The sequence below is a fragment of the Neopelma chrysocephalum genome, unplaced genomic scaffold (genome assembly GCF_003984885.1).
Source record: "Neopelma chrysocephalum unplaced genomic scaffold, ASM398488v2 Primary Assembly neopelma1_44, whole genome shotgun sequence".
NCBI lineage: Eukaryota > Metazoa > Chordata > Aves > Passeriformes > Pipridae > Neopelma > Neopelma chrysocephalum.
The window spans coordinates 26,983,408-26,995,752 of record NW_020897703.1 but is presented as its reverse complement, the minus strand read 5'-3'; the positions used below and the strand labels follow the sequence as shown (position 1 = coordinate 26,995,752).

Sequence of the window (12,345 nt, the reverse complement as noted above, 5' to 3'; positions counted from 1 at the left end):
TGACATAGTCCCTATGGGGTAAGTCTCAGATTCCTGCAAGAGGGAGGACTGGTAAATTGGGAAGTTTTTTTCCCTGAATCAGTAATGTTCCAGGGTCCAAAAAGACAACTTCTTATTATTATTTTTCAAAGTATATTCAGCCTGTATTTTTTAACGCGTTCCTTTGATATAAAAACATGGATGCCAGCAGGAAGTTTTGCATGGAATTACAGGCTCATGACTTTCAGTGACTTTGGATGTGGCAATTGTCTGTTTGAGCTGATAAGGCTGTAGATCATCCTCTCAGGATTAAACCTACACTCCACTGAGTTGCAGCCAGTAGACTGCCCTAAGCTGCAGGTCGTGGGCACAGATGATAAACCACTGTCTCTAAGTTTTTCCTACCTCTAACATTAATGCATAGTTGTCAGCTTGGAGTTACTCAGCGGCCTTCTCTTGTGTTTCATCAGAGCTTGCAGTTCAGCAGTGGTGTGGCTCTTGTATACTGCCATGGCTCTGTGGTGCATTGGGTATTTGGGAGGATCAAAGTTGATAGCAACATCACCAGAGAACAGGTGTCAAAACTCTTCTGCAGGGTGCTGCTTGTAGGAGTGTGATATAAGCTGCTTCAAGGAGACAAATGACGCTGCATCTCCTTGCATCCACACTTGTTTTCCCACCACAAAAAGCCTTTGCCGAATTGTTACAAAAGCAATTTGCCCAGAAAAATCACTGGGGGCCTCTGGACTAGTTCGATCTATACAAGTTTCAATTCTTCCACCTCCTGTTTACCCATGAGCACCTTTATTAAGGTAGTTTTTCCTTCTTAGTTTTCCTCAGCCAGGAGATCTGTCTCAGTATATCCATCTCCAGAGACTCTCCTGAGTGAGGAGTTATTTGTAGCCTGGTAGGTAGAGGAGACTCTACAGCCTCTCAGTTTTTGCAAGTGCATCCTTTGCACTTATTTTCAACACTCCTTGTGGATTTTTTCCTTTAGCACTTCATAAACACTAACAAATATTAATCTCTCCACTCAAATAAAATACTTCACAAAGAGATTAATTGTTTCTCCCCTTTTATACAACAGAAAATAAGCTCTGGGTTTAGGGTTAGTATTAGGAGGTCAATGGGAAATCTAAGTGCAGTGCTTAGTTCTGATGTGCTGTAACACAATGCCTGTAAGACAGGTCTGTCTCTTTTTATTCATATTAGCTTTTTAATCTACTGCAATCTCCCTTTTTTCAAAATCTGTCATCATCCTTCAGTCTTTTACTGTGAAAATAGAGCTGGCCTGGAAAACGTCAATGCTTTTCTGCTCAAAAATGGTCCTTCTTAAATAAGAATTTAAAGTAAAATGACAAATTCAGAAGAAGCAAAATGAACTGGGGAAAAAAACCAAACAAAAGAAAAAGAGACATCTGAAGAAATTACCTTCTTCAAGAGCTAAGACAGAAAGCTGTGATTTCTCAGCAATCTACCTGTAAGATTTTTGTCAATAGTTCCTCTTGAGACTAAATGAAATTGATAAAAATCTTCAGTGGAGGCCATGAATGGCATCATGCTTCTTATTTTAGGTATTTACATTTCCCTAGGCTCATGCCATAATTAATTGAGAGACAACCTCTCAAAACACATAAATTACGCTCTATCTCTGAACTTCTCTCAGAAGGAATTGTTTTTTCTCAAAAAAAGAGAAGTTGTAACTCGTAATTTCAGAGGGTCCGTGCGTTCATCTGCCATGGGGTCCTCAGGGACGTCAGCTTTTCTGGATCATTCTTCCTAGCCCAATACTGACTGACTGCATGTAATTTAAACTCTCGTCTCACTAAAGTAAAACTAAGCTTCTTGTGTGCAAATTCCACGTTGGGGGTGGGAACACAATATTTTCTTTTGCTAGTTTACACTAGGGGGTCCTCAGAACAGGTACAGCAAACTCAGCTCTGCTTCTGAGTATGCTGAATGCTTGGTCATCCCAGTTTCACATACCATCAACAGCAGCTGTTGACATGAAGAATTATTCCTGGTGCACTTAGTTTCTTAGTGGTAAATTAAAAATATAGTATCTGAAGTGGAATTAGATTACATTACACCTAGATTTAACTATGATGCTGTTGGTTTTGCAGAGTTGGCATACCAAAGACGCTGCTTAAACAGATAACTAAGTGAAATACGTGAAAATTTTTTAGCACCTCAGTAGCTTTTCCATAGAAAATATAAGTGAATATTATCATTAATTCACCTCCCAGTCAACCTAAAGTTACTGTTTCTGAATGCCAAACTGATATATTTTAGACAGTGCTATTAAGGGCCTCCATAATTTTTTTTATTCTTCACTTAAAACTAAAACATGGAATTTATAAAAAAAAATGGTGCTCCTTGTGGGTGCAGAGCGTGGGTACAGAACAGGCAGGAGGCCTCTGTTTCCCGCTTTGTTGGTGCTGTAGTCTAACCTGTGTCCTTCCCAGTCGAGTAAGTGCTGTGTTTGAAGGGAAGCATTTGTATGGAGCTTCCAGAATCCCGTCTTATGTGGTAACTGCTGCTGTCACCTTTTTTATTGAACTGCTGAGTACTAACTACCCTGCACTGCCTCTGTTTTTCTTCTCTCCTCAAAACAGGACCAGGTGTTCCAGTTGTTAGCGTGCACAGTACAAGTAATACTGCAAGTGAGTATTCCTTATGAAATACTTAAATTTTATGATCATCCCTGATTGTATTGGAGAGTTTGGGAGAGGGGAAAGGCCATTGCAAGTATGTGATAACTAATAGATGGCTTATTCATATAAAGTTCTTTTAATTACCTCTTAGCAGCATCCACATTAGCAAATGATAAGGAAAAAAGTTAATCAAATTACTAAATCTTTCCCAGGCTTTCCAGATATGTTTTATGCTAAATGCATATAACTCATCTTCTCTTTACACTTGAGCACATTAGCTGACAGGTTAGTCTTCATCCTCTTCACTTTCTGTGTAAATCATGCTGCCATTACAATACAAATTTTGTATTTTTAGAGATATTTTTAAAGTTACAGTTGAATTATGTTGAAGTAAGGTACAGTCCTTGGACAGTTGATCATGAAAGCTGACCTATGTATGATGAACTTAGTCCTTATCTTATATTTCTTAAATCAGAACAACTCCACTGACATTTTCAATTAAGACTTTTTAGGAGGATATTCTATAGCTCTATTTGTCAAGTTTTATACATTATTTTCTGTATATTTACACCAAATCTGTTGCTGTTTCCTGGCTGCTTGAGGTGCTTTGTAACAGAAGACTGTCCTTCAGCATTAGAATTTTCCCCAACTAGGTATTTCTGTGGTGCAGCAGAGGTGACAACCTTGCTACCTACAACTCCACTGTGACCCACTAACATGAAGGTGTGGATTACAGGAATGGGGAACTTTATGGCTTCTTTTTTTTTTTTAAATGTCACTGTTAGTGTTCGTAAAGGTCAGTGCCATAGCACACCAAAGCAGGGAGATCTATCCAGCTCATTAAGGTGCAACAACTGCTCAAAGCAAATTCATTGACTTCTATAGAGCTCCTCAGTCCTGTGAAGGCAGACTTTCACTCCTTATTACCTGCATCTAAAATAGTGTTGGTAGTGAAATACTGAAATAGAGATTTATGTGCAACATCTTAGAGTAAGGCAAAGCAAGAGGGATGTTGTTTCTTGTAACAACAAGAAGCCAAATAATAAGAGATATAATTTACATTAATGTTTTAGTGCAAGATTAGATTATCTTCTTCAACCCATAAAAGAATGATTAAGGACTACTTCAATTATTCCATCCCCAGACTATAATTATTCCATTTTGGTTGATTGCCCAGAACAAACATTCTCCTTAGATTATCCAGTTTTGGCCCTAAGTGAAGAGTTTATTATTTAATTAAAGAAATCTAAATTTTGGAAGCAAGATCAGTAATTCGAGTAAAAAACAAACAAGAAAGAAGAGAACAAATTAGTCATCATTTTTTCATGTGTAAAAGGACCTCTTCAAATGTGTCTGCAACTTTAAACCAAGGTGATGTCCCGTTCTTTGTTGAAGTGCAGAAGACACATAAGGACGTGCAGTGACCATGTAGAGCCGTGCTGGCTCAATGCTACCTTGGAATACATAGCTTGAAAAGGATGCCTACATGAGGCTTAGGATATTGCCCAGCAGAGTAGCCTTTTGCTGTAACAGCCCCTGGTAGTATTTATCAGAGATACTGGTTTTCATTTGGCCATCAGCAATTTCAGTGGTAGTGCTTAGTGAAAGCAAAGCCTGCTGAAGCCAGAAAATGGACTAGATGTATATCTTTTGAATTAGATGTTTGCTCAGCTCCTGAATTGCAAAGTAGTTGCTTTATAAAAAACAGTAGTTACAGAAGGTATTCATTTACAGGATTTATCATTGCACATTTGTCGCTTTTTCTTTAATGTTTTTGAATCTTGATTTATCTCTGGTGTGATGTGTGACGCTTTTCAACATGCTTTTTCTTCCTGTTTCTAGAGTTTTATATTTTGGAAAATAATGCTGTGTTGAAGGAAGCTGTTTTTAAGAAAAAGAATTACAAGACTGAAATCAAAATGCTTCACATTGAGGATTACGGTAAATCTGACAAAATGTTATTTTAGCAAACCAAAATCTTTCTTACAATGTCACTGTTTTTCATCTGTGTAACTACCAGCCTTTAATGTTTTTCTCTTTTCTTAAAAGAATTCCCTTTACAGTTGTCACTGCCAAAAGATTTCACAGATCGAAACCAGTATGCCCTTCTATTAATAATGTAAGTATCTGTGTAGAATCACTGAAAATAAAAAAAAAAAAATACACCATAGAAAACATTTAACTCTTTAATTAGAAAATGGTTTGTTCTTTACCTTGTGTAGGAAAATTACCTCATGTATTTGAGTTGATAAATCAAAAGGCTTGTTCTTGAGAAGACTTTGTGGTAGGTGCTGCCTGGGGGTTTTTTGAGCTCGTCAAACCTAACTCTGCTTCTCTGTACTTTTATGTACATGAGGCACTGGCACTTCTGATGGTGTAGCTGTGAGTAGTTCTGCAGTCTTTCCAGGACCCATACTGATCCTACCCACAGAGTATCTCATTCAGAGCATGTGCTCCTTTTTATCCCCAATAGAAACAGGTAGAGCTGCTGAGAGGGGCTCAGTTAAAATGCATAAAGCAAAAACTGCTTTTAGGAACACTGGAAAGAAGAAAAAAATATTATTGAGCATCAATGGCTGAAGGCACTATAGGCATGATCCAAAGACTATTGACGTTTGTAGAAAACCTTTGTCGGAGGAAGGTGGCAACTCCCTGGCAACCTGTCCTGCTCTTTTAAAAAGAAATAGGGTGTATGTTTCTTGTAGAGACAGTCAGCCTTTAAGTTACATGTCTACACCATGTGAGCAGAGGAAAAGAGCAGAGTCATGAGTGTGCCTGCAGCCTACCTGGGAAAACTGGTGATGGCCACCTCAGGGCACCACTCCCTTCTCTCCACCTGGTCTCAGCATGGGTGTAGAGGGCTTTTCTGTACCTACAGATCATCTTCCAGTCCCATCTGGAAGGAATAGATGTGAATTTAGTAACAGAGGTGTAGGAATGCACTACTAAATTGATGAATTTATTTATCTGCAGTTGTGGAGACTCTGCTTCAATTGGTTCACGAACACCTTTTTCTTGTGGAGAAACATGACACATTGATATTATTTCTTTGCAGTATTTGCTAGCATGATTTTGGAAGCATGATTATATTTTAAGCAGCTCTTAAAAGTTTGCCAAAGGCAAACTGACTCTGTGAATTGACCCCAACAGTACTGCAGGGACTTGCAAACATCTGTGCTTATTCCTTTTTCTGAGAGTAAGGAAACACTAAGGTGTTGGCAGTGTAATCCTTCCCTTTTTAAGTATCCTAGTAAATACATAATCTGACATATACAGGTATGGTAAAATATGAGGTTTTATACTCATGTAGATCTACAGAAGACAGAAGGGAAGGATCAGAAAACTGAGAAGCCCAAGGTCAGAAATTACAGGAAAATGAAAAAAGAAAAGCTAAGGAAATTATTTTGAAATGTATTTTGATACCGAGTGGTGAAAGAACTGAGAACAGTATTGAGGCAATGTCTGAGTTTAAACTTAACAAAGTTGTGGGTACCCAATAAGCGAATAATGTGGGCAAGTCATAATGTATGGATATGTTTTATAATTGTTTTTTTTTTTTTTATGATGGGCATGTTGGAAAAAAAGGGAAATTCATCAACTTATGAATACAGATTGTTGTAGCTACATTTACAGCATGGAGACTTTGCTTCTTTTCAGTCAAATACCTTTGCAATACCAAATTCTCAATGTTAGCTTTAGCAGGAGTTAGTTTTAGAAAACCTTGTACAGTAATAAAAGTATGAAACTGAAAATTTGAAATCTGTCCTGGCTCATGTAATGTAGCGTATTTTGTGTCCTCCTATTCCCTAGAAGAGAAAGAAGTTATATTTCTTCTACAGCTTTTTACAGACTTTAAACTAAGGTTGCCAGCAATCCCTTTTTCTGTTAAAGAGGTCCCCAAATGAAATATAAAACTGAAAACTGTCACTGAAGTTATGGGAAGTTCCCTTATGGGATGATTATTTGAGCCTAATAAATTCTACCTAGCTCTTGAGAAAGAACGATTGGATATCTGTGGCCGTGTAGGGGGTAATTTCTTGACCCACACAGCTCCAAATTGATGTCTTAAGGTTTATTTCATGATCAGAAATATTACTTCCAAGAAAAAAAAAAAGGAAAAAAAAGAAAAAGTATTCAGGTCCAAGGAGAACATGTAGCTTTTATAGGGAACACTGATTAGTTGTATAGATGGTATAATTTCCCAGATATTTGACTTTCCTGGGTCCCAGAGTGGTACTGTTGGAACTGATTGAGAGTCCTGCTGTTCCTACTGCTAGAAGTGTTAGACAAGAATTAATGGCTGATAACAAGCACTGCCTTTCATATTGTTCAGCTACACCTACTTTCTTTCTTACGTTCTCAGTCATGATACAATTATCATTATAATCCAGCTACTGAAAGTTTGAAAAAGAATGCTTACCAATGTCCCTGTAAGAGTGTTGGTTTAATGTATGTCCATTTTTTGGAAAGGAGATTCTATATAACATTTTGATTCAGGCAACATGCACTCAGATGTATGTGAAGAGAAGATGTATATCTGAAAAAAAATGGAGTATTAGCAGATAAGAAGTGGGTTTTGCTTTCCACCTCAGTAGCAGGGTGCTTTGACAAGGGCTTAAGAAGGGAAGGACGGAGGGAAGGAAGGAAGATGAGGAAAAGACAATGTGAGTTTAAACCTGAAATTCACCTAATAGGTCTTTGCAGTGCAAATTAAATGTTTAGTTAAGTGCATATAAGTTTCGAATTATATGTAGGCTTTGTCCCCTTAGCTGGAGGGTAGATATGGCATATAAGATTTAACAGACTCTGGCTGTTTGGCTGCAGTCATTGCTCCAGGGTCACTCCAAGACTCTGGTGAAAATTGATCTTCCTTGTGTCTTACATTTTGCCAGAATCTGGTTTACCTGTGTGGTCTTGTCTCTGCAGAGAGAGACACCACTGTGCTGGTGACTGGTTTTGCTGGCTCAGAATAAAGTGGGTTTTTGATGACTGAGGTTCATCACTTTACTGTAAATTTTCATCAGCAGTGACTACTTCTGTGTGGTGTTAATGTGCTCTCTGGATCAATAGGGTTACAATGGCATTAACAGAATTTGGAAATAGGTAAAGCGGAGGAAGTTTGGTGCTGTCTGGTTTGGGTGTTTTTCAAAGCACTGAAAGCTAGTAGCCATTTCAAAGGTGCATGACTATAATAAGGCTCCTGTATTCATGCAAGGATGTCTACAGGTGAAACCCACTACAAGGTAAATTTGAACCTCCAGCACATGGCCCCGGGGTGCCTGAGTGTTAAGGCTGAATCCTGGAAGGGAACTGGTCAGTAATCGGGTCCTGGTGTGAACTAAGTACAGTTCCATGTAGGCACAAGCTCAAGTTAAGAAGCAGGCCCTGAATATCCTGTAGGATTCATCATATGGATTTTGCGAACATTCTTCCATTAACAGTTGCAAAGTGTTCTGCAATGGTCAAATAGCAGATTTTTGTATTGTATTGTTTAAGTTTATGCCCATTTGTATGGCTGGACTATCTAACAGATAGTTCTAGTGTAGAAACCAGTTATGTCAGGTAGCACTGGTTTTTGTTCCAGAATTGTGATGCGTAGCCTATAAAATGTTAAAAGATTAATACACTTTCCTTTTTTTCCATTTGTTCTCCTAAACCACCAATACATTTCACACTCAGTTTCCTTCTGATATAATACGTACAGTGTAGCTATAGATTAGAGAGCTCTACGGTAATTGCCTGAAAGAATGATTATCATCTTTTTTTCTATATAATTAAGATCAAAGTTTAAATTTCAGATCCTTGATTTTCTCATTATGGTTCACCTTACTCATTAAAAAAGTTGGAAAATACACTTCTTGGTAACACACAGGAAATGATTAAGTAAAGACTCTGGCATTTAATCTGGGTAATAAAATCAGCGTAGATAATCATTCTTTATTTTGCCTTGAACATAATTAACCTCATTTCTTCAAATCTGTAGATAATGTATCTTAAATGTCAGCATCTATTATTTAACACCATTTAAAATTGTCCAATATTGTGGCTTTTGTAAAACTGAATCAGTGGAAAGCTTGCTCTGATATTTGAGGGGAAAAAAACCACAGGTATTCCCCAATGTAACAGTGAATTGTCTCCAAGAGGTTTCTTTTTGTTTGTTTGTTTACTTGTTTTCTTATATATTGGTAATAAACAGGAATTGGTTTACCTGTTGTTGAAATGATGAAAGTTTTAGGCCTTCCACAGGCAATCAAACCCGTTTATGCCTCCACTGAATACACGCTCGGGACTGATTGCAAGATAAGACAATAGGATTTGAAGTGAATTTTTTTTGCAGCTTTGAGAACAAATCATTAAAAGACTAGAAGAAATATAGAGAGGCTTAATGGAAGTGTTGGGAAATATTCAAGATCTGAGGTATTGTAATACTGCCAATTAATAGCTGTCTTTTGCACCTTTCTCTTGTAAAGGATATTGCTCATTTTAAGTGGCAGCTGTTGCAAGAGAAGGAACAATGCCTGGCTGCATGGTGAAGTGTAAAAATATTTTGTGAAAACTTTACTTTTTAGGAGATCCCTAAGTCATGTGAATAATTCATGAATTGCTTTGACAGCTATCCATTTTGTGCCTGTATTCATCCTGGCTCTGCAGAGCATGCCAGTATTTCACTGATCTTTTGTGTTTTTGTTACAACAAAGTATTTGATGAACAGTCTTTTCTTTTTTACTCTTTTAGATTTTCTTCCCCATTCTTTGAACTTTGTAATATTTCTCAAGGCCTAGAGGGAAGATTCATTTAGTTGAGTCTAAAAGAGGAATAGACGGGAGGCTCATTCCAACTGTTTCACTGGCAGTAGCAGTCCTGGTGCTATGGGCAGTGATGGATCTGCTCACTCCCTTTCTCTTCAGTCTTGTCCATGCAAAAGTCTTGGGGAATCATTGAGCTAAGATCCATCCTCTTTCAGCTTCCCCTATTCCCACTTCCCCCACAGCAGTATATATCTTGCTAGGTGAATAAAATGCTCATTTAATCTTCCATAGCAAAAAAAGCAAGAGGAGATTCAAACCTTCACCTCCTTTTCCTATGACACAGGACAGGGTCTTGTTCTCAAAATTATATTTTTAAAGTCTTCAGCCTTAAGGGTTTCAGGAGGGTGTTTCAAGAATAAAAGTTTTATTTTTCATACTATACTCTATGCTTTACTATGCTGTCTGCTTTGGTCCTGCCTATTGAATGTTTTCTACCCTCATAATGGAATCTCTTCTGGTCATGTCTTTTAATTTTTTTGGCCATATTGCAGGCAGGAGTTGTAAAGACATGATCTGTCGACAGTTGCAATCTGCTATATCTAAACAGGGCATATGAAGAGAGAGAAAGCATTTGGGATTTTTTGTTCTCAATGTTTGAGACTATTCAGGTTCCCTGATTTTTGACCAGTAATGGTGTGTGTGCTTGGAAGATGATGCTTGTGGAAGAGATGCTTATGAAATCTGAAAATGAAGTGGATTTTTCTAGTATTTGCACCAGTTTTGTAAAATGTTCCCTCCCCACTCAGTTTCACCATAAACAAAATATGACTTCTATCAATAACATTTCTTTACATAGATTTTATTCTTTCAGTTGCTGTCTTTCTCACATATTTTCTGTCAAGTTACCTTTTCCATATGCTGCATCAAATCTACTGTTTTGCAGAAATAGAAAGAAATGTACTGGATATTAAGCAGTGATGACAGCAGTTATTTGGCATGCATCTTTTAAAATTGTCTTCCCTCCTGCTTGGTCAGTCCTGTAACTTCTAAAATTCATGTTCAAAATCTTGTCAATTAGCTTTTAAATGGTGCAAAATGTGGAACAAATTTTGCTGTGGTCATGATAGCAGAGTGGCAGAGGAGTATTGCACAAAGTACAGCACAACAGTGTTAGCCTCTCTGCTAACACTGCATTATTCCCTGTAGGCTGTAACTCAAATCATGAACAGAGACTTTAGTTTAGCTTTTGGTTATAGAATCTGAAAGAACAGGTTCCTTTCTTTTCAGCAATCTATGAACTTACAATGAGCTGCCCCTTTTACCAGGCAGCCTGAGATGTATGTGACTGCCTTGCAAGAAGCATACAAATTACCCACTGAGGTCAATGATATTGGTATATTATTGATGGCTTCTGTCTATTTAAATGGTGCCTCGGTGATGAACTCCAGCAGTGTGCCCCAGCCGTCAGCACTTGTGCTGCCACAGTGGACTCCTAATCCGAATGCAGTCACTGTTAAAGACACACACTGGGCAGCTCTGAACCTTGAAATTCAGGAGCAAAAATAAAAAAAGGAAAAGTGAAAGTGCTGTCACTTACAAGGAAGAAAAATGAATCAGGAGGAACAAGGCATAGTCTTCATTTGAATCATTCTGCTCTTGTTGTTTGACTCTGGAGATGATGGTCCTTAAGGACACCTTGAGGCATGTTGAAGAGCCTGTAGCTTTTCTTTCCCCCTTTCATGTTGACTTTGATTTTGCTACAGTGCTTTGGCTAGTCTATGATTCCCTTAGGACCATCCATAGTCATGTGGGAAGAAGACTTCTGTGTTTGTGTTACACCTAAGCTTGAATGGCGCAGACCTTCTTGCAGTCTTACTAGTGGGGTCAAGAAATAATTCCCTGAAAAGTGTACCACTGAAGAGTAGGTAATTATAATTAGGCTGTGAGTAGTGATAAGCATAAAACAAAACCTGAACTTTGAGATAACTCTAAACCCAGGACAAACTTCTCAAATCAGACTGTACCTCAATATCAGTCTTACTTTGTTGCAGAGCCCTCAGGGTGATGTTCAAAGCTGCATAAAGAATTAATACCTTGCAGAAGCCCCATTTAAAAGTTTAGCAATGGGGTCTAAATGGTGCATGTCTGTCTATGGAGGACAGAAGCACACCTCAGATAATCAGTATCATTTTGTAATAGCAGCTGAAGAGTAAAGAGACCTCTTGGTGCTAATGGGAATTTTGATATGTACCTCAATGGAAATAGCTTTAAATGCCTGTCACAGGCTACTTATATGGACATCCTTGAAATAAACTAGCCACTGGAAAATTGCTTCCAAAAGCAATATGTCAAACAACCCATCATGCAGGACTGGAACATGTATAGTGTTTAAAGTCTGAACCTGAAAGTAGCCCAGCTTTGCCCTCCAAAAAGGAGCTTGGGAAACCATCACTGTCAGTTCTCGCCCACTGAGAATTCTGCTGAGGCTCTGTTTCTTGTTCCTTTCTCAACAGAAGAAATTCTCTGTGGGTATCATGTTTGATTTAAAACATCTTGTGGTTTTAAGCACTTTCTGGTTTAGAGAAAGGCTTACACGTAATGGTTTTTTCCCTATTTTTAAGTGTCTAGGCATATGGTATATAACATATATATATATGTATATATGTGTATATATGTATATAAACATACCAGATGTATATATAACCTAGATATATAACATGTATAAAACAAATCAGCTTTAGTTTAGTGTATTAGTGTTTTTCTTATATTAGATGGAAGGGAAGCAGGCTGACTCATGATATTTTCACTGGTGTGGGGTGCATTAAGCTGTTGGAAAGTTACCTAGTCAAACATGGATATTTGTGACATTATCCTGTTGTGGAAATTTGGAAGAATCTAAAAGTAATTATAACTGGTCTGAGGCTGCTACTATTGGAAATAATGATAAATGCTTTGTGAAAACA

At 37.8% G+C, this 12,345-nt stretch overlaps 1 protein-coding gene across 1 annotated transcript in view; it reads left to right on the top strand.

The window, feature by feature from the left end:
- The window catches only part of DPP10 (dipeptidyl peptidase like 10), a 262,870-nt gene that overhangs the window by 236,581 nt on the left and 13,944 nt on the right, over positions 1–12,345 (top strand). Inside the window, exons 17-19 of the mRNA XM_027679085.1 lie at positions 2,595–2,642; positions 4,476–4,574; positions 4,683–4,752. Coding sequence (XP_027534886.1) covers positions 2,595–2,642; positions 4,476–4,574; positions 4,683–4,752 — 217 coding nt within the window. The remainder of the gene's footprint in view (positions 1–2,594; positions 2,643–4,475; positions 4,575–4,682; positions 4,753–12,345) is intronic.